Source organism: Chiloscyllium punctatum, chromosome 20 (assembly GCF_047496795.1).
Source record: "Chiloscyllium punctatum isolate Juve2018m chromosome 20, sChiPun1.3, whole genome shotgun sequence".
Lineage (NCBI taxonomy): Eukaryota > Metazoa > Chordata > Chondrichthyes > Orectolobiformes > Hemiscylliidae > Chiloscyllium > Chiloscyllium punctatum.
Window position 1 is genome coordinate 82,984,713 of NC_092758.1, and position 22,047 is coordinate 83,006,759.

The 22,047-nt window shown below is 44.1% G+C and overlaps 1 protein-coding gene across 1 annotated transcript in view; it reads left to right on the top strand.

Moving 5' to 3' along the window:
* LOC140492226 (dedicator of cytokinesis protein 2-like) overlaps positions 1-22,047 on the top strand; it is a 731,998-nt gene that overhangs the window by 566,916 nt on the left and 143,035 nt on the right. The window contains exons 34-35 of the mRNA XM_072591134.1: positions 1,466-1,551; positions 9,795-9,951. Of these exons, the coding sequence (XP_072447235.1) occupies positions 1,466-1,551; positions 9,795-9,951 (243 nt within the window). The remainder of the gene's footprint in view (positions 1-1,465; positions 1,552-9,794; positions 9,952-22,047) is intronic.

Sequence of the window (22,047 nt, forward strand, 5' to 3'; positions counted from 1 at the left end):
AGCCACCACCTGTAACCACATGATCTGACATATATGTTCTGTCCACCACCGATGGCTCACCAAGGCTCCTTTAATAGCACCTCCCAAACTCTGCAACCTCAACCACCTAGAAGGATTAGGTGGCAGATACCTGGGAAGACCACCACCTGCAAGTTCACGTCCTGACTTGGAAATATATCACCATTCCTTCAGTGGCATTGGATCAAAGTCCTGGAAATGTCTTCCTAAAAGCATGCTGGGTGTTCCTAAACCAAATGGGACTGCTATCATTCAACAAGGCAGCCCACAACCACCATCGCAAGGGTAATGTGAGATGGGCAATAAGTACTGGCTTAGGAAGCGATATCCACGAAGAACATAGAACATTACAACGCAGTACAGGCCCTTCGGCCCTCGATGGTTTCACAGGTTGGCGCAACAATCTAAAGCCCTTCTAACCTACACTATCCCATTATGATCCATATGTTTATCTAATGACCACTTAAATAACCTTAATGTGGGCAAATCTACTACTGTTGCAGGCAGGGCATACCACACCCTTACTCTCTGATAAAGGACCTACCTCTGACATCCGTCCTATATCTGTCACCACACAATTTAAAACTACGTTCCCTCGTGTTAGCCATCACCATTCTAGGAAACATTTCACAAAATAATTAAAAAATAGGTTATGCAGAATAAGAACTGAAAGGGAATTGGAAGGAATTCGATGTTCACAGAATTATAACACCACACAACCATGAAGCTCATGCGCCTATTGAAGCAGCAATGACCTTTGAAATAATTATTTGAAAAGAAAGGATGCTGAGCAGAGAATGCCATTTAAAGGGTTAGCTCCGGTCTACAAGTGAAAGCTCATCAAGATAGGCCAAATGGCCTCCTTCCGTAATTTCTATGACTCTATTAAATAAACCCAAACAATGAGACAAACATGCCCAGAGTTAAGCCAGGCCAGCGATAGGCAGTAAGAATGATGTCCCATGTGTGTGCGTGCGTGCGTGTGTGTGTTGAAGGGCTTATGCCCGAAACGAGGGTTGTAAGGATACTGAGGGATACAGGAATACAGAGGCTGAATTCTCTGCTGAAGTCAAGATGACGAGCTGGGAAGCTGTAGGTCTGGGCTTATTAAATCAGCAAAGATGAACAAAATGGTCTTTTACAGGCATTCATGCCAAACAGCATCCTGCTAGCTTCAGGGCAACTTAATAAGGCACCTTGGGAATGATAGTCAGGGCCTAATAGGTATAAACACTGAGAATCAAAGCAAAAGGAATGGCTGTGAACCAAAGGAACGATATTGGGAAATATAACATTCGATAATGTTTACTGATTGGTTATGAATATTAGATCCAATGCCCGGAGTGGTTTCAATCTTGCTGGTAGTAGTTTTGCAAACATTGTTCATCCTGTGCTTTAGTCGGTGTACTTTTTGGATCTCTCTCATGATTAATGATCTTTTTAACAGTTCGAAGACGAAATAATCCTGAAGTTAGATCACACGGTGGAGGGAGGATGTGGCGATGAGCAGTATATGGAGCTCTTCCAAAACATGTAAGATTGCATTCATTTCCCAATTTCAACTGAGACACACAAAGCATATAACGAGTACATCGAGGAGATGAATACAGAGAGAATCAGAATCACAGGTCTCCAAATTGAACAAGAGTGAAGTATCGCACAACTCCACAACATGTATGCCTTTAGATACTAGCCCTAAAGGGGGGATGGGCAGAGGCAATGGCCGAGTGGTATTTTTGCTGAATAGTTAATCTAGAGATCCAGGTACTGATGCGACAAGCAGGGTTCAAATCCCGTCATGGTAAATGGTGGAAATTTAACTCAATTATTAGCTGGAAGTGAGAGTCCAAGAATGACCATGAATCCATGATTTCAAAAACCTATCTGGTTCACGAATGTCCTTTGGGGAAGGAAAATGCCATCCTTAGCTGGTGTGGACTACATGTGACTCCAGACCCACAGCAATGTGGTTGACTCCGAACTGCCCTCTGGGCAATTAGGGTTGGGCAATAAATACTGGCCAAGCCAGTGACACCCCTCATCCTGTGAATAAACAAGAAGGAATAGAAATTAGTTGAAAGGCATCATTCAGTCACAAAAGAGATAGGAAGGAGAGGAACTGAAGGAGTAGGCACCAAGTTAATTTTTTCAAACAATTGGAGAAAAGTAGAAAAGTCAAGTGGAAAGGAGGGGAAATGGTTTCATGTGAGATGAGTGAAGGAGGTTACTGAAATGGCAGTCGACCTGATTCAAAACTACAAATTACGAAACCAACTGAGAGCAAACTTATGATGGATTCTATCACCTGAATCCAGGTCCTCCACACCCTGCCCGCTAACGCCTCCCTCCTCACTCTCAATGCCCACCCCAACCCCAAGGTTCCTAATTCAATCCTAGCCTCTGACATTCTGATCATTGTCCTATATTATTGTCCTTCTCATCTCATCTCCAATTTCCATCTCTCAACCCCTGGATCTATGTAGTGAGGGTTGAGGTACAAGCGAGGAGGGTTGTGGTGGAGGTGGTAGTGGGGGTTGGGATGAGGTGATAGGATGTAGGGATGGGGAGGTGTTTGCTGTGATGCAAAACAGACAATAGACAATAGACAATAGGTGCAGGAGTAGGCCATTCTGCCCTTCGAGCCTGCACCACCATTCAACATGATCATGGCTGATCATCCTTAATCAGTATTCTGTTCCTGCCTTATCTCCATAACCCTTGATTCCACAATCCTTGAGAGCTCTATCCAACTCTTTCTTAAATGAATCCAGAGACTGGGCCTACACTGCCCTCTGGGGCAGAGCATTCCACACACCCACCACTCTCTGGGTGAAGTAGTTTTTCCCCATCTCTGTCCTAAATGGTCTACCCAGTATTTTTAAGCTGTGTCCTCTGGTTCGGCACTCACCCATCAGCAGAAATATGTTTCCTGCCTCCAAAGTGTCCAATCCTTTAATAATCTTATATGTCTCAATCATATCTCCTCTGAGTCTTATAAACTCAAGGGTATACAAGCCCAGTCGCTCCACTCTTTCAGTGTAAGATAGTCCCGCCATTCCAGGAATTGACCTCGTGAACCTACGCTGCACTCCATCAATAGCCAGAATGTCTTTCCTCAAATTTGGAGACCAGAACTGCACAAAGTACTCCAGGTGTGGTCTCACCAGGGCCCTGTACAGCTGCAGAAGAACCTCTTTGCTTCTGTACTCAATCCCTCTTGTTATGAAGGCCAGCATGCTATTAGCCTTCTTCACTACCTGCTGCACCTGCATGCTTACCTTCATTGACTGGTGTACAAGAACACCCAGATCTCTCTGTACTACCCCTTTACCTAAATTGATTCCATTTAGGTAGTAATCTGCCTTCTAGTTCTTGCCACCAAAGTAGATAACCATACATTTATCCACATTAAACTACATTTGCCATGCATCTGACCACTCACCTAACCTGTCCAGGTCACCCTGTAATCTCCTAACATCCTCCTCACATTTCACCCTGCCACCCAGCTTAGTATCATCAGCAAATTTGATAATGTTATTACTAATACCATCTCTTGGGAAGCCTTTTGTGTCAATCAAAGGGCTTCTTCTTCAAACTCAAATGCGTTCATTCCTAAGAAACAAATCATTCACTGCAAATAAAAATAATAAATTGAGGGAAGTCATGCCGTACCCTGATGAAACTGTGGCTAGGACCCGACTCGAGTATTGTGTCGAGACTCACTCACCATCCTTCAGGAAGGATGTGAAGAAGATTCAAAGGAACCTTACTGGAGTGATTCCCAGAATGCAGCAGCTTAATGATAAAGTTAAATTGGAAAGGCTGGTGTTATGAACCAGGCCAGACATGCCCCCCAGAATATTTTAAGAAGGTAGTCTAGATCCTAACTTCTCCCTATTTGAAAGGCAAATATAACACGCTGTGTTGCAGATGCAGTGCAACTTGTCAAGCCACTCGACATTATGCACAACATTGTCGTTAAAGTTTGGACGGCACGGTGGCACAGTGGTTAGCACTGCTGCCTCACAGCGCCAGAGACCTGGGTTCAGTCCCCGCCTCAGGTGACTGACTGTGTGGAGTTTGCACATTCTCCCTGTGTCTGCGTGGGTTTCCTCCGGGTGCTCCGGTTTCCTCCCGCAGGCCAAGTGAATTGGCCATGCTAAATTGCCCTTAGTGTTAGGTAAAGGGGTAAATGTAGGGGTGGGTGGTGGGTTGGTGTGGACTTGTTGGGCCGAAGAGCCTGTTTCCACACTGTAAGTAATCTAATCTAAACTATAACCAAAGAAAGAGGAATTTGGAATAACTTAGCTCTATTGGAAAACATAACAGAATAATAGATACAGGAACTGTTTCAATTTCATAACAGCCCATACACACACCTTTTGGCAAAAGGGCAAATTCAGAAAAATAGATTTTGTCTCACATACAAACCAGCTGCCCAGGAAGAGAACCCCCAGCTTTTGGCTGGAATCGAGAGAGGGAAGTAACTTCCAATTCCTCAAGCTTGTAACAGCAACTGCTTAAAGCTGAACCTCAAAACCAAATAAAAAAGCTAGGCTGTGACAGCTGGCCACACCCATCCAGGCTGCTTCTATTGTTCCAACTTTTTAAAAAAACTCAAGGCCTCACAAGCTGTTTACTTTACTGGCTCTCCAAGTAGACAGCACATCATCTTTGTCTTAAAATCTCTCTTCTAAAAAAGCAGGACAAAATAATCTCTTAAAAGCACAGCATTGTGACACTGGGGTTATTCTTTTCTTAACCAAAGGGCTTGAATTGAGATGTGATGGAGGGATAAAAGACTGTAACAGGTTTAGATCAGGGAACACACCCCCCCCCCCCCCCAATTATGCAGGGGTTTGGAGGAAGACACAAAAGTAAAGTTCCAGACAAGAGATACAAGGAGGACTTCCAGGTCACCTATATCTCACAGCGAGTGGTAATGACCTGGAATCCACTGTCATTGAGAGGATGGAAGCCCATACTGTGATTTCAAAAGGAAGGTGGGCAGATAATTCGGGGAAAGAAACCCTGTAGGGCTATGGGGCTAGACTGATGAAGTGGGACTCAATGAATTGCTCCATTGGACTGAAATGGGCTGAATGGCCTCATACTGTTTAATAAATAACTCTTTGGTTTGAGTTATATGCATTCTTTGGTCTCTTACACACACACCCTCCCCTCAGCTAAAACATTTGTGAGTGGAGCCAGGACATCCAGGGGATCAGTAGCTGCCCCACTAGCATTTTGCTGTCAACAGAGTTGGGGGCTGGATTTCCACCCCTCAGGGTAAACAAGTCCCACCTCAGAGTGGCCAGCTAACCAGACGTTAGCAACTCTCCCCAGTATCAGAACGGGCAATGGTCACTACTAACACACTCAAGTGAGGAAGAAGTCGGCTGTGGCATGATGGGAACTTTGCATTTGGGGTCAACAATTTGGGATAGGAGTAGAAGCCAAGGCTTGAAAGGGAAGGTGAACCTATTGCCTCAGTGTAAGGGGAGGGTTATACAATTTGGGTGGACCCCCCCAGCAGCCTCTCCAATGTTCCCAGGATGTCAGTTAGGAAAGACTCCTTCTTGCCCACTAACAGTCCAATCTATAAATGTTATCTCTGATGAGGAATCTCTCCTGAATCACTAACCTGGTTTTTCTCCTTCCAAATGAAGAGTGGGTATACTTGTGTGGACATACTCCAGGGTTATCAGCTGAAATCTGTTTACGGTATACTTGGCCATAAATATTCTCCTCAACTTTACAGAAGTTAGATGTAACCTTTTTTGGTAGAGCAGGACTTAATGTCTGCATTCTGTCTTTGCTAGGCTCCTGGGTGATAGTAGTTAAAATAATTAATCTGTAGCGCTTACTGAAATAACTCCATGAAGGCCGGTATCACATCACCAAGTCACCATTTATTTACACGTGCATAATACATGACACTGACCCAGTTAGCTCAGAATTGGCTCCTTGAGTAAGCAGAACCTCCAACTCTCCTATTTTTTTTAGGATGTTTGACACTCCTATTATTTTTCTTTTACCCCCACACTATCACCTAATTGCGGTAGTGCTTATACACTTTTTTTAGGCCGGTATTCCATCACCAAGTCCCCTTTTACCTACACCTGGAGAGTTTTTGACCCTGATGCAGCTCTCAAAGTGAATGGAACCCCTGATCCTCCTGTTTGTTTATCTTTTAGCTAGCTCTCCACGTAGACAGGATGGCTGACACTGCTGTTTTTAAAAAATTTTTCCTTTTTTTAAAAACAATCCTTTTTTTTTAACCCTCACACGACTGCCTAACTACAGTAGTACTTCTTTTTCTCCCCCCAGCACCCATGTTGTGTGTGTGCAGGTGTGAGACACAGTGAAAGACACAAAGTGCACGAATCTTTATTGTTACACTTTGTTTATAATATTTTATTGTTTATAACATTTTATTAAACAAATTACAAAACAATTTATAAAAAAAGTTAACGTTTACAGCTGTATACAACAGCAATTTTACAAGGGAGAGGAGCAGCAAAGCTAGGCCCCAAACCCTACCATTCAACCAGTTTACAGGGAAGTGAGGGCAAAGCTCAAATCCCAGTTCCACATATGACAAGACAGTGACAATGACATTTGTACATAAAAGGAGAATCTAGTTACATAAAAAAGTGCAGACAATACAGACCCAGCAAGCCCCCGTCCCTCCCACCTTCCGACCACTCTAAGGCAGCCTGCCCCCACCCACCTTCCGGCTCTCGGTCCACCCCATGTTCCTTCCAGTTCTCGGTCTGCCCTAACACACCTTTCGACCACCTCTGGGGCAGCCCGCCCCGGTACCCGCCTGGGGTGACAGCGCTGAGGACGGCCACCCGCCTTCTGGCTCTCGGTCTGCCCCTACCTATCATTGGGCTCTCACCCACACCGATGTGCCATCCGGCCAGTGGGCTATCCTGGCACACCTTCCGGCCACCTCTAGGACAACCAGTCTCCTTCCCTGGGACTACAGCATGCAGGGCAGCCCACAAGCCTTCCGGAACTCAGCCCGCCCCTACGTGCCTTCTGGCTCTCGGCTGCTCTGACACACCTTTCGACCATCTCTAGGACAGCCCGTCCCAATTACCCCTTCTCGGGACGATAGCGCGCAGAATGGCCTACCCACCTGGCTCTCAGGGTGACTGGCATCAGGGCAGCCTACCCACCCTCTGGCTTTCGGGACAGCCTACCAACCTTCAGGTTCACAGGATAGCCTACCCACCCTCACTCTCGAGGTGACAGCTTTCAGGATGACCCATGAGCCTCCCAGACCCAGGGACACACAAGACAGTGCAGGTGATAGACCTAGGAAACACCACAATACAGTTAAATTACAAAAAAACCCAAAAAAAAAGCCCTTTCTGGTACACAGTCCAAATCTATACAGTCTTCAAAATATAGAATCTATTCCCAGGAAGAGTCCACTCCAGTATATAATGTGCACAGTCAGAAATAGAGTCCACTCCAAACTGCGGAGCCCGTTGCTAAAAATAGTCTGCAACCACGGGCAGAGTCCACTCCTGAAGGCAGCAAATGCACACCCCACAGCATACAATTGTTCAGTCTCCATAGAGTCCTGGCCCAGCCTTGGAAAACCAGGTCCACTGACAGGAACATAGTACATAGTACAGGTGCAGTTAACTCACAAGGGTATGGTCCACTCCTGAAGGAAAGGTCTTCTTCCAAATTCCAGGATACAGCAACTGCTCACCTCCCAGCACACACACAGGTGTTCAATCTTCAGAGGCCCAGTCCCAGGGCTAGGCCTCCCCACAGGAACAGCTCCTCTGGTCAAATGTATGTCTTCCATAAGGGCTCAGTCCAAACACCAATAAAAAGTGAAAACACATACAAAAAACAAAGGAGACTAGAGTCCAAGGGCTAAGCCATACCACGAAATTAACATTAACATTATCCTTTTCTCAAAAAGAGTGAAAAAAGAAGAGTAACACAGACTGTAATCAGCCAGTGAAACAACAATCCGCTAATGAGAACCGAGTCACACCTGAAACACATTATGTGCGTCAGGAGTTTAACAATCAGTCCTCACTAAAGGAAGGCCAGTTAACAAACTGGCGAAATAATTCAGCCAGTTCAGGAATCAGGTTTCCCCTCTCCAGAAAAGAAGGGAAGCAGAAACCAACTACAACAGTAACATACTGACTGTAACACCAGCCAGCACAGGGTCAGTCCCTAGACTCAACAATCCTGTTTAATTTTTTCTTTTTTTTTCTTTTTTCCTTTTGATCATACACTCTTGTTTGTTTGTTTTTTTTCTTCTTTTTCCCCAGCACCCATGGTGTGTGTGTGCAAGTGTGAGACACAGTGAAAGACATAAAATGTATGAATCTTTATTCAAACAATCCTGTTTATTTATTTTTTCTTTTTTTTGCTGTGTGATCAAACAATCTCCTGTTTATTTTCTTTGCTTTTCTTTTTTTCTTTTTTAAAATGTAACCCCACACTACCACCTAACCGCGGTCGTGCTTATTTTTTCCCCAGCACCCATGGTGTGTGTGTGTGCAGGTGTGAGACACAGTGAGAGACACAAAGTGCACGAATCTTTATTCAATTTCCACCACCAGGAAGATAGGAAAAACACCCGAGTGGCCAGTGACAAGCACTGCCCTTCACATCAAAGGGCAATGCTGTGTGAGCAAAACAGTGAAGGGGAGGGTAGGGACACAATCCTGTTTAATTTTTTTTTCTTTTTTTTCTTTTTTTTGTGATCAAAACAGTGAAGGGGAGGGTAGGGACTAAATCAAAATAGAGTTGGAGGGAGAAATAATGCACTCTACTCCCTGCGGCGCCCATCTCTCCCTGAACAACTCCAGGGTGTTGGTGGACACTGCGTGCTCCGTCTCCAAGGACACCCGGGCTTTAACGCAAGGACTCCTGTTTATTTTATTTTTTTTCAGGTGTAAAACACAGTGAAGGACACAAAGTGCACGAATCTTTATTCAATTTCCACCACCAGGAAGATAGGAAAAACACCCGAGTGGCCAGTGACAAGCACTGCCCTTCACATCAAAGGGCAATGCTGTGTGAGCAAAACAGTGAAGGGGAGGGTAGGGACACAATCCTGTTTAACTCTGTCAGTCAGGGCTCTCTGATTGGACCAGGTTAACAGCCCCAATGGGGGAACTTGTACTCTATGAGATCTACCTCACTGACCTCATTGCAATGATTGCATTTTCCTCAATAGTTTGTGGGCTGAGGTGGCATTGTGGAAGATGCTATCTCCCCCTTTCTGGTGCATTTTGGATTTGGCACTTTACCCCCATCATGAGTAAAGTAGGAAGCATCTCCCAAAGCCTCATACATCAAAAGCATTATTCTTTAAATGAGCACAGTGTAATGTTCGGTGTATAATTACGAGAGTCCAGTAACTGATTTACGCTTACTGTGCTTGATTGCTTAAAAAGTCAGGGTGAGGATTCTGAAACGTATAAACACACACCACAGTGGAGTTGGGAGCATGGTTAGATATTTTAAAACATTGCACGAAGCTCTGTAAATCCACTTCCTGCGCACTCAGAAGCTACTGCCATCTCCGCATTGAACTGAATACTTTCACTGCACTGTCGAGAGGGAACCGTGAGCTGGAATGAATTTGATTTGATCTCATTACTGCACCTGCCCACCACATCCTTGGAACAAGACAGAGAGAGGGAGAGAGAGAGAGAAAAAGACATGTTTCACATCACTCCCAGATCATCATTGTAAATGTGACATCTTGTGGCTCTGTCTTTTAGCATTCTGAAGTGTGCTGAACAGCACCCATCTATTGCCTATTCAGTGCAACATTTCGTCCACCTGGTAAAGGGACTCCTGGAGAAACTCTTGGATTATAGGTCGGTGATAAGTGATGAAAGCAAGAGGAACCGTATGAGTTGCACAGTTAACCTGCTGGTAAGTACAAAGAAATTCCTTCAACTCCTCCCACTCTTTATTCTTGATGATTCTCCCTTGACCTCCCAGACTTATCTCTCTATCATCATCATCTCTCTTCAGTCCTAACCTCTGGAATTCTCCCCCTCGAATACTCTACCTCTTTCTTGTTTCTCTCCTCTTTGGGGTGCCCCTTCAAACTGCTTAATCAATGTTTATTTATCCCTCTCTTTTGATGTAATCTCCATTTTATAATAACACTCCTGTGAAGGATGCAATGCATTCTACCTTAAAGGTGCTATAGAAATGCGAACTGTTCCATTTTGGATTGGACCAAAAGGTCAAGGTGTAATGTCTGTTCCATATACAACATTGATGTGTGAAGTATTCTCCAGGGTATCAGAGTGTGTGAATTATACTTCACTTCCAGCAGAAGAACATAGAAATAAAAACTGGAGTAGGCCATTCAGCCCATCAAGCCTGACTCTGTACTAAACATGATCATGACTGATAAGCTACATGCCTCAACTCCTCTGTTGCACTCAAAATCACCCTCCACTCCCCAATATTTCAAAAATCTGTCCTTCTTAAATAAGATCTCACCTCCACAGCTCTGAGGCAGAGAATTTTAAACATTCCCTGCTCTCTCAAAGAAATTCCTTCACATCTTTAGTCTGCATTTGACTTATTATTGTCACATGTACCGAAATACAATGAAAAGTGTTGTTTTATGTGCTATATAGGCAACTTGTACCATACAAAGTGCAGCAGGGGATCAGCACAGAGTGCAGAATACAAGGTTACAGCTGCAGAGAAGGTGCAGGGAGAGAGATCAGAATTAATATTTGAGAGATCTGTTTAAAAGTCTCACAACAGCAGGGACGAAGGTGTTCTTGAATCTGTTCGTATGAGTAATCAAACTTTCATATCTTCTGCCCGATGGAAGACGGTGGACGAGGGTATACCCGGTGTGGGTGGGGTCTTTGTTGATGGTGGTTGCTTTCCCGAGGGCTGTGGGAAGTATAGGTGGAGTCAATGGATAGAAGCCTCATTTGTGTGATGGACTGGGCTGTGTTCTCGGTAGTTTCTTTTAGTATTGGGAAGAGCAGTTACCACACCAAACTATGATGCATCCAGGTATGATGCTTTCTATAGTCATGATTTGGAGGTGCTAGTGTTGGACTGAGTTGCATAAAGTTAAAAATCACACAACACTAGGTTATAGTCCAACAGATAAAGGAGCAGCACTCCAAATAACGCTGTTGAACTGTAACCTGGTGTTGTGTGATTTTTAGCTTTCTATAGTGGATCTGTAAAAACTGGTAACATTCCTTGTAGACATGCTGAATTTCCTTAGCCTCCTGAAGAAATAGAGATGTTGTTGTGCTCTCTTGGTTTTAAGTGAGTTTCTCTTTATTCTGTAACTATGTTCCTTAGTTCAAGACCTCCCCCCCCCACCAGTAAAAACATCTTCTCAGCATCTTTGAGAAGGTGACCAAACAGGTGGATGAGGGTAAAGCAGTTGATGTGGTGTTTATAGATTTCAGTATGGCATTTGACAAGGTTCCCCACGGTAGACTATTGTACAAAATATGGAGTCATGGAATTGAGAGTGATTTAACGATTTGGATCAGAAATTGGCTGGCTGAAAGAACACAGAGGGTGGTGGTTGTTGGGAAATGTTCATCCTGGAGATCAGTTATGAGTGGTGTACCACAAGGATCTGTTTTGGGGCCACAGCTGTTCGTTATTTTTATAAATGACCTGGATGAGGGCTGAGAAGGATGGGTTAGTAAATTTGCAGACGACACTAAGGTCGGTGGAGTTGTGGATAGTGTGGAAGAATATTGTGTGTTGCAGAGGGGCATAGATAAGTGCAGAGCTGAGCTGAGAGGTGGCAAATGGAGTTTAATGCAGAAAGGTGTAAGGTGATTTACTTTGGAAGAAGCAACAGGAATAAAGAGTACTGGGCTAATGGTAAGATTCTTAGTAGTGTAGATGAACAGAGAGATCTTGGTGTCTATGTACATAGATCCCTGAAAGTTGCCACCCAGGTTGATAGAGTTGTTAAGAAGGCATATGGTGTGTTAGCTTTCATTAGTAGAGGGATTGCATTTTGGAACCATGAGGTCATGCTGCAACTGTACAAAACACTGGTGCGGCCACACTTGGAGTATTGCGTACAGTTCTGGTCACCGCATTATAGGAAGGATATGGAAGCTTTGGAAATGGGTTCAGAGGAAATTTACTAGGATGTTGCCTAGTATGGAGGGAAGGTCTTAGGGGGAAAAACTGAGGGACCTGAGGCTGTTTTCATTAGGAGAAGGTTGAGAGGTGATTTAGTATAGACATATAAGATAATCAGAGGGTTAGATAGGTTGGATAGTGAGAGCGTTTTACCTTGGACAGTGATGGCTAGTACAAGGGGACATAGCTTTAAATTGAGGGGTGATAGATATAGGACAGATGTCAGGGATAGGTTCTTTACTCAGAGAGTAGTAGGGGCTTGGAATGTATTGCCTGCAACAGTAGTAGACTCTCCAACTTTATGGGCATTTAAAGGTCATTGGAAAGACATATGGATGAAAGTGGAATAGTGTAGGATAGATGGGCTTCAGATTGGTTTCACAGGTTGGCACAACATCAGGGGCCAAAAGGCCTGTACTGTGCTATAGTGTTCTATGTGCTATGTTCTAAGCATCTATCCTGTCAAGCCCTCTCAGAGTATTAAATGTTTCATGAAGATCACACCTTTTGTTTTTTTTAAACCCCAATCAATGAAGGTCTAACCTGTTTTGCTGCTCTTTGGTTTCTTCATTCCACGAACCAGCCTCAAGATTCTTGAGGTCCCTCAAAATACAGGGACCAAAACTACACACAGTGCTCCAGCTGCAGCCTCACCAACACACTGCATAGATGTAACAAGAATCACATTTTTTAAACTCCGGGTGCTCTGGTTTCCTCCCACAGTCCAACGATGTGCAGGTCAGGTGAATTGGCCGTGCTAAATTGCCCATTGTGCTTGGTGCATTAGTCAGAGAGAAATGGCTCTGGGTGGGTTACTCTTCAGAGGGTCGGTGTGGACTGGTAGGGTCGAAGGGCCTGTTTCCACACTGTCGGGAATCTAATCTAATTCTATAATTCTAACTCTGCTTGTTATATCCCCAGAAGAAACAGAGCAAATTTGTTAAACATGATTATCTGTCACAAATTGATGTTAATTGTGTTAAGCTGCTGTAAATGATTCTTCCTTAAGAATGGACTCCAGCTGTTTTCCAAAGACAGATGTTTTACCAACTGGCTATAGGTTCCTGTTTTCTGGCTCCCTTACTCCTTGAAGAAGAATGTCAGATATCTGGTTTTCCAATCCATTGGTACCCTCTCAGAATTCAGTGAGTTCTGGTATATTTCAACCAATGACTTCACTACCTCTGCATTCTTTAAAACCTGAGCTACAGGCCAGCAAGTCCTAGTGACCTTTCTGCCTTCAGTCCTAATACTTTGCCTCATGTGCTGCAGACTGTTACAAGATCTTTCCTTGCATTTGCATGAGAATTATGCTGCATAAGAAAAAGTTGCTCTTTGTTCTATTTCCTTCATGGGATGAGGGCAGCGCTGGCCAGTTCAGCATTTATTGTCCATCCTAATTGCCCAGAGGGCTGTTAAGAGTTAGCCACAATGCTGTGGGTCTGGAGTCATGTGTAGGCCAGACTGGGTAAGGATGGCAGTTTCCTTCCTTAAATGACATTAGTGAACCAGATAGGTTTTCTCAAACAATCAACAATGGATTCATGGTCATTATTAGACCCTTAATTCCAGATTTTACTCAGTTCAAATTACACCATCTGCCATTTTGGGTTTCGAACCTGGGTCCCAAAAATGTTACTTGGGGCTCAATAATACCACAAGCCCATTGGTCAGGCAGGTTGGCTCTGGGTAAGACAGTTCCATAGAGAAACCACCAAGGAAGGATGTTCCCCAATTCCTGTGTTAAATGGGGATCTATGGTCTTTTTTTCCCTGCAGAGGACAAGTCCCTGCATATGTGCTGAATAATCAGAGGCTTTGTAATGTTCTTGTTTGGGTAGGGAATGGGAGAATTAATGTAGAAAGAAGCCATTTGTCCCATTGAGTCTGCACCGACCCTCTGAACAGCATCCATCCAGACCCAGCCCTCCACCCTATCCCTGTCACTTTGCATGTCCTATGGCTAGTCCACCTAGCCTACATATCCCTGGACACTATGGGCAATTTAGCATGGCCAATCCACCCTAACCTGAACATTTTTTGGACAGCGGGAGGAAACCGGAGCACCTGATTGAAATCCATGTCAAATCAATCGAATATGGTTTTGATCAAATGCAGAAATGCCCATTGAAATGTCTTCATTTCTTTTTATAATTAAAGGGGCTGTACCTAGTTTGGAAATAATGTTTGCTAGCCCTTTTATAAATATCTGACACCACAAAAGGTTTTGGGGATGACTGGGGTAGAAAGGATGCTTATCAACTCTTCAAATGCTGTTTATCTCATTAGATGGGAGGTTGCTGGCAAGGCAATTATTCTTATTATAGACCAATACTTGCTTAGAGAAAGTGATGGTGAGCTCTGATTTTGTTTTTTTTATCCATCACATGTACTCAAATGCAGGAGAATAGTGAATAATGCCTCTACACAAGGTGTCATCTTAGGTACAAGTAGATTAGATTTCCTACAGTATGCAAACAGGCCATTTGGCCCAACACGTCCACACAGACCCTCTGAGGAATAACCCACCCAGACTCATTCCCCAGAACACCATTGACAATTTGGCATGGCCAATTCACCTGGCCTGTACATCTTTAGATCGTGGGGGGAAACTGGAGCACCCAGAGGAAACCCACGCAGACATGGAGAGAATATGTAAGCTCCACACAGACAGTTACCCAAGGTGGGAATTGAACCTGGGTCCCTGGTGCTGTGAGGTAACAGTACTAACCACTGAGCCACTGTACAGCCCAAAAAGTGCCTACATTCAGAATCTTAATAACAAGGTAGAAAGAAAGAACAAAGTTAAAAATTAAAAGTTGCAGTGATTATGGTGAACAGTTACAGTCCATACAAGTTTCTGTAGACCCACAGTGGTGTAAGGGAGAGAGTTCCAGGATTTTGACCCAGTGGCAATGAAGCAGCAGCAATATATTTCAAGTCAGGATTTTGTAGATTTTGGCTTGGGGTGAATAGGATCAAAGGTTATGGGGAGAAAGTAGTATTAGGCTATTAAGTTGGACGATCAGCCGTGATTTTAATGAATGGCGGAGCAGGCTTGAAGGGCCGAATGGCCTCCTCCTGCTCCAATCTATGCAGGACTTGGAGAGGAACTTGCAGGTGACTTTGTTCTCATTTATCTGCTGCCCTTGTTCTTCAAGGTGGTAACGGCTTGGAATGTGCTGTCAGAAGAGCCTTGTTGAGTTGCTGTAGTGCATCCTGTAGGCGGTACAGACTGCTCACACTGAGCATCAGACGTGGAGGGAATAAATGTTGATGGCGGAGTAAGGGATGTCACTCAGTGAGCTGTTTTGTCCAGAGGCTTCTTGAGTGTTAAGCAGCACTTATCCAGGCAAATGCGTTACGTGAAGCTCATCTTTGTGTTCATTAATGTCTCCAATTGAAAGATCAAGGAAAAGGTTAACCAAATCAGTGTATCTCACAGCATTCAGACTGACTCAGTCTGGTTTTAGCAGACACATTGACTGCTAAGGGACCGACTCTAATTCAGGACTGTCCAAACAACAATAACTCAAACGCGAAATGCTGCGAGGAACTGGAAATCTGAAAAAAATAGACAAAAAATGCTGCAAGGTCTGGCAGTATCTGTGGAGATAGAATTGGGTCAGTGACCTCTCATCAGGATTAGGAAACATTAGAAATGTAATAAATTTTAGGCTAGTTTAAGAGGGAGGATTGGAAACAAGAAAAGGTCTTGTGATGGGGTGGAATTCGAATTAGGGTTTTCTGTCACGTGTCCTCAAGTACAAAGTATAGGAGACAGTGAAATGTGTACAATGTCACCACTCACAGTGCCATTTAGGTATAAAGTATCGAGGTACAAATCTTAAGGTACTAAGATAGATTGTCCTAAAGTACAAAAATAAATAAAGAGAAAAGCGAAAAGTTTTTCATAGTATAAATTAGGAAGATAAAGAAATCATTAGATTAGATTAGAATACTTACAGTGTGGAAACAGGCCCTTCGGCCCAACAAGTCCACACCGCCCCGCCGAAGCGTAACCCACCCATACCCCTACATCTACATTTACCCCTTACCTAACACTATGGGCAATTTAGCATGGCCAATTCACCTGGCCTGCACATCTTTGGACTGTGGGAGGAAACCGGAGGAAACCCACGCAGACACGGGGAGAACGTGCAAACTCCACACAGTTAGTCGCCTGAGGCAGGAATTGAACCCGGGTCTCAGGCGCTGTGAGGCAGCAGTGCTAACCACTGTGCCACCGTGCCGCCCACGAGGGGCATGGATAGAGTAAAGAGACAAGGTCTTTTCCCTGGGGTGGGGGAGTCCAGAACTAGAGGGCATAGGTTTAGGGTGAGAAGGGAAAAGATAGAAGAGGGACCTAAAGGGCAACTTTTTCACACAGAGGGGTGTAGCATGTATGGAATGAGCTGCCAGAGGAAGTGTTGGAGGCTGATACAGTTACAGCATTTAAAAGGCATCTGGATGGGTATATGAATAGGAAGAGTCTAGATTAGTGTGGTGCTGGAAAAGCACAGCAGGTCAGACAGCATCCGAGGAGCAGGAGAATCGACGTTTCGGGCAGGAGCCCTTCATCAGTGCTCCTGCCCGAAACCTGATGAAGGACCTTTGCCCGAAACATCGACTTTCCTGCTCCTTGGATGAAGCCTGACCTGCTGTGCTTTTCCAGCACCACTCTAACCTTGACTCTAACCTTCAGCATCTGCAGTCCTCACTTTTGCCTTTGTGAATAGGAAGAATTCAGAGGGGTATGGCCAAGTGGCAAATGGGACTAGATTAGGCTTGACTATCCAGTCAACATGGATGGGTTGGACTGAAGGGTCAGTTTCCATCCTGTACAGCTGTATGACTCCAGATAAAGTTAAAAGGTAAGCACTATAGTCCTTCTATAGCCTGCTGTCTCTACAAACTGTGGGCTTTTCACACGTGTTCTCACTCTGCCCGCACTACGGACTCATGAACTGTGACAGAGTGACCGCAACAGGCCAGAGTCCACTGACCGATCCCCGCCCACCAACACCCCCTCCCCCTCTCTGAGTCCCTGGCCCGCCTGCCACTCCCCTCTGGCCCACCAACCACCCTACCAACCTATCATTAAATGGCAAAAATGATGATGGTCAAGGCCAGAGGAATGGTAGTGGGTCAAGTAAAAAGCATGTACCCAGAGGAAGAACAGCAAAAAACATAAAAAGTGAAAAACAAAAGCAAAAATTTCTAAGTTGTGTGGGACAAAATGGAGGGGAGTCTGAGTGTGGGTGGGACTGAGCACTTGGAGACATAATGTCATGAGAGTCCTCGGAAATATATCCAGGCAGAGTTGGCAACTTCACCTTCATCCATGTACAGCACTTTGACGATCCGAAATTCCCCTCTCTCTGCTACTTCAGTCAGGGCACGAACTGGTTTAAAATAAATGGGCTTTAGTTTCTCTAGTATAGCATGGAGGCCATTTTGAGGCAGCAGTGTTCTACCATTGTTTTCTTGTGCCTCACAGTGTAGCCCCAAGGCCACCATTTTGAGATAAGGCCACAGATTGCCCAGCAGAGACCAGCAGGGTTTCACAACCAGCTGCCTCTCATTCGTAGTCTGACCCAGTGCTGGTGGTGATCAGACATCATCGAGAATGCGGTCTAGGCTGACTGACAGAATTGAGCAAGATCTCAGACCTCATGACGTAGCTGAGGTAGAACGATACAATTAGAGGGGAGAATCACATCCTTTTCAGATGCATCATGGAAGGTATTCTGCTTGGGCACATCACAGCTTGGTATATCAACAGCCCTACCCAGGACTGTAAGAAACTACAGAAGGTTGTGAACACAGACCAGACACAAGCCAACCTTCCATCCAAAGGCTCCATTTACACCTCTTGTTGCTGTGGAAAGGCTGCAAACATCATCAAAGACCACACCTACCCTGGTCATGCTCTCTTCAAACCTCTTCCTTCAGGCAGAAGGTACAGGAGCTTAAACACACACACCAACTGGTTCAAGAGCAGTCTCTTCCCTACTGTTATCAGACTGCTGAATGGACACCTCTAACTTCAAATAATGTTGATCTTGCTTTGCTGTGCAGCTGTAACCCTGTATGCTTCACATCTCTCCCTGTGATCTGTATGTCCTTGTATGTTATGATCTGCCTGTACTGCACGCAAAACAAAACTTTTCACTGTACTTAGGTACATGTGGTAGCAGTAAATCAAATCAAATCAAATCAAATCTCAATCAATCCTGGGACTTTAAGGCAATGCGGGTCATAGAAGCTGGAGACCTGGTCCCAGGCTGGAGAGTAAGTTGGCAGATAATTTAGAAGAAACCGAGGGAGACTACTCAAGCGATAGTCATCAATGTTAAGGAGAACAGACATAGCTCCAAATCAGAAGATGACAGACCTTAATAGTGCATATCTAGTGAGAACTATTCTCAAAGTAACTTCCAATTGACAGAATATTCATGGAGTTTTATCCGGTCAAAGTTGCAGAGTGTAGTTATTCTAACTATCTGAATATCTAAGCAGCTCATTAGGGTGGTGAAGTTCCAGCTGGTAAGCAGAGAATTAACACAATGAACTACCTGATCTTAATTAATTGGCTGCAGGTTTTAATAATGATACATGTTGGAGAGTTTGTACATAACTCTCTGACATCAGGGAGCTGCTTTGCTTAATTTAATCTCAAGAGGCAATAAACTGAATAAATCATCGACTGGCAGTTCGGAATAGCTTTGGAGATAATAAATTCAGATGTGTCACAGTGTAATGTTTTCTACCTTCACCTTTGCTCTGCCTTTAATTTCTGAAAGAATGCAGGCAGAGAAGAGATGGCACATTGTGCTTTGAAGTGAAAACCAGTGTGTTTTTTTTAAAAAATGACCGGAATGCTAAAAGATCTTTCCTTGCTGCTAATTCTCTCCACAATCTTTACTACTTTTAAGGTTGAACGTCTGATTGATCCCAGTTTAGGAATTTCAATTAAATAATACCAGCCATAATTTGTGCCGCTATCATGCCGTTAATAGCACAACAGGGTGTTACAAAGCAAAATTGTTAAGATTTAAATTGATATTGAATTGAAGGAGTTGTTAGGACAAATAACTAAAAGGTTAGTCAAAAGAGATGGGTTTTAAAAATTGGGCCAAAGAAGGAAAGCAAAGTAATGGGCTTTGAGCCTGGACAGTGAAAGGAATTGCTGGCACAATTAAAATCGAGGATACTGATGAGACCAGAATGAGATAAGCTTAGCTACCTTGGAATACTGTGGGGCTGGAGGATATTACAGAGATAGAGAGGAAGCAAGGCAATTGAAGGATTTGGAAGTTGAGTTATGAAATCAGTGATTTTTATTGGTGAATCTTGTTTTGGCTCTCTTGCTTTCCTCTGTGCCTGGTGCAGGTGATGTGTAAAGTGTTTGCAATTGTATATTGTGTGCTTCGGCTGACTGTAAACTTTGCATTCAGGGGCTGAAATGGACGCTTTGGATTACTGTCATTGTGGTACCTTTAAGAGGACAGTGACTTGTGTGAAATTCTGTATGCGTTTTATGTAGTGCTGTTTGTTTTGTGAAATTTTGGGCACCCTATGGCAATGTCCCTATTTCTCTTGTGTATCGTTATTGTTGTATTGTATTGTATTGTGTTTTATGTAATTATGAATTAATAACAAATAGAAGGACTTGGAAACATTGCTTCCAATGTTTAATTCTGGGTATAATAGATTAGTGAGCTTGGGAGTGATGGGTAAACGTGGATTAGGACCTAGACAACAGAGCCGTGGATTGCGGAGGTTAGTTCTGCCATTGCAATCACTGCTGCTACAATACAGCCTGGCGATGGATACTTCAAGAAATAATGGCTGCATTTCAGCTTCTAAATGTGCTATTTTGGCTCCAAAATGGCCGTCACCATGCATGTGCACAGTTCTAGTGGGAGAGAAATGGATGTCATTTTGGTGAGGGTCCTGGCGCATGCACAGAGCACCTGCTGGAGGCATGCAGTAAAAGAGGGTGATAATGTCGATCAGCGTGTGACATTGGTTTGGTGCCAGTGCTGCCAAATTAGAGTGGGCTGCACCAGCTAATGCCATGTCTTCAACAGCATATGTTGAACATGCACAAACAGGATACACATGGAACAGCAGGAAGGAATACCCTCCCTTCCTTTCTTCTTCCACAACTCCTTTTCCCCCCCCAACTCAAAAATGGATCACCTTCTACTTTCAGATTCATCATCTGACTATTAGCCTTCTGCTGTAGTTGACCTGATCAAACTCATCAGCTGAATCCTCAGCAGCAGTGCTTATGTTGGACTCACTCCAGAGTGACGTTTGACTCGACCTGTTGTAAAGTCACAGAGATATATAGCATGGAAACAGACCCTTCAGTCCAACTCATCCATGCCGACCAGATATCCTAACCTAACTTAGTCCTGTTAGCCAGCACTTGGCCCATATCCCTTCCTATTTATGTACCCATCCAGATGCCTTTTAAATGTTGTAATTGTACCAGCTTCCAGCACTTCCTTTGGCAGCTCATTCTATACACACAACCATCCTCTGTGTGAGAAAGACCCCTACACTGATGGCATGCCTCTTATATCTGCTGTCTCACCACAAGCTTGTCCTGCCTGGATGTTGGCATCTGAGCTGGTATGAGATTGAGCACTCGTATCTCTTCTTCCTCACTGTGTTCCCACTCTTCTGCCTCTTCCTCTTCGACAACAGCCTGGGCAGGTTAATGACCTTGCCCACCAGAAAAGACAAAGGTCTAAGGATGGGATTGTGATGGAAGGAGAGAGTTACACAACTCTCCTTCATTGTGTAAGAACGATGTGTAATCCTTTATGTCACCTGGAGCTAGTAAATCAGAATTGTATGTAGATTGAAGGAGGAGGGATCTGACAAGAAGAATTAGATGTGACGATATACTTGTCTTTGATCGTTTTAGTCCCATTGATGGTCACAGCACTGACCAGATGAGTGACGGGAGTCTGGTAATTGAGCAGTGTGTGAGGCTGACCATGCTGTTGATGGAATGTAGCATTCAATGATAAATTCACTCGCCTTAACACCTCACCTGAAGATTATTTAATTTCTTATGGTTCTCCCTCCAGGTTCTCCTGGATTAGGTTTCGATTGCAATTTTGATTTTATTGACTCGGGGAAAGTGAGGACTGCAGATGCTGGGGATCAGAGTCAAAAAGTGTGGCTCTGGAAAAACACAGCAGGTCAGGCGGCATCCTAGGAGCAGGAGGGTTGACATTTTGGGCATAAGCCTTTCATCAGGAATGCCCCACTTGGAAATATCGACTCTCCTACTCCTCAGATGCCACCTGACCTGCTGTACGTTTCCATTTCCACTTTTTTGATTTTTATTTTATTGTTATGTGTACTTGAGTACAGGAGGTCAGTGAAAAGTGTATAATGTCACTGCACCTGGCACCATCTTAGGTGCAAAGGTACCCAGGTATAAAAATCTTAGGTACAAAATAGTAAAAGAAACAAAGTTCAGCTTTGTCTTCAAAGAACAAGTAGAAAAATAAAGAAATCAGGAAATCTTAACATTAACTCCCAACACCCAACAGCAACAGCTTTGGAAAGTTTCTCTTCAGGGTCATCTGGTCCTGTATGGGTCAAACCCAACTTTTCTGCACCCCCTCTCTCTTTAAATACGCACTCAAACTTCCATAAACACCTCTTGGCTTCTTCTCCAATCAAAATGCATCTCCATTTTCCTCGGATGGTGATGGCTAGCACAAGGGGACATAGCTTTAAATTGAAGGGTGATAGATATAGAGGAGAAAGTGAGGACTGCAGATGCTGGAGATCAGAGCTGAAAATGTGCTGCTGGAAAAGCACAGCAGGTCAGGCAGCA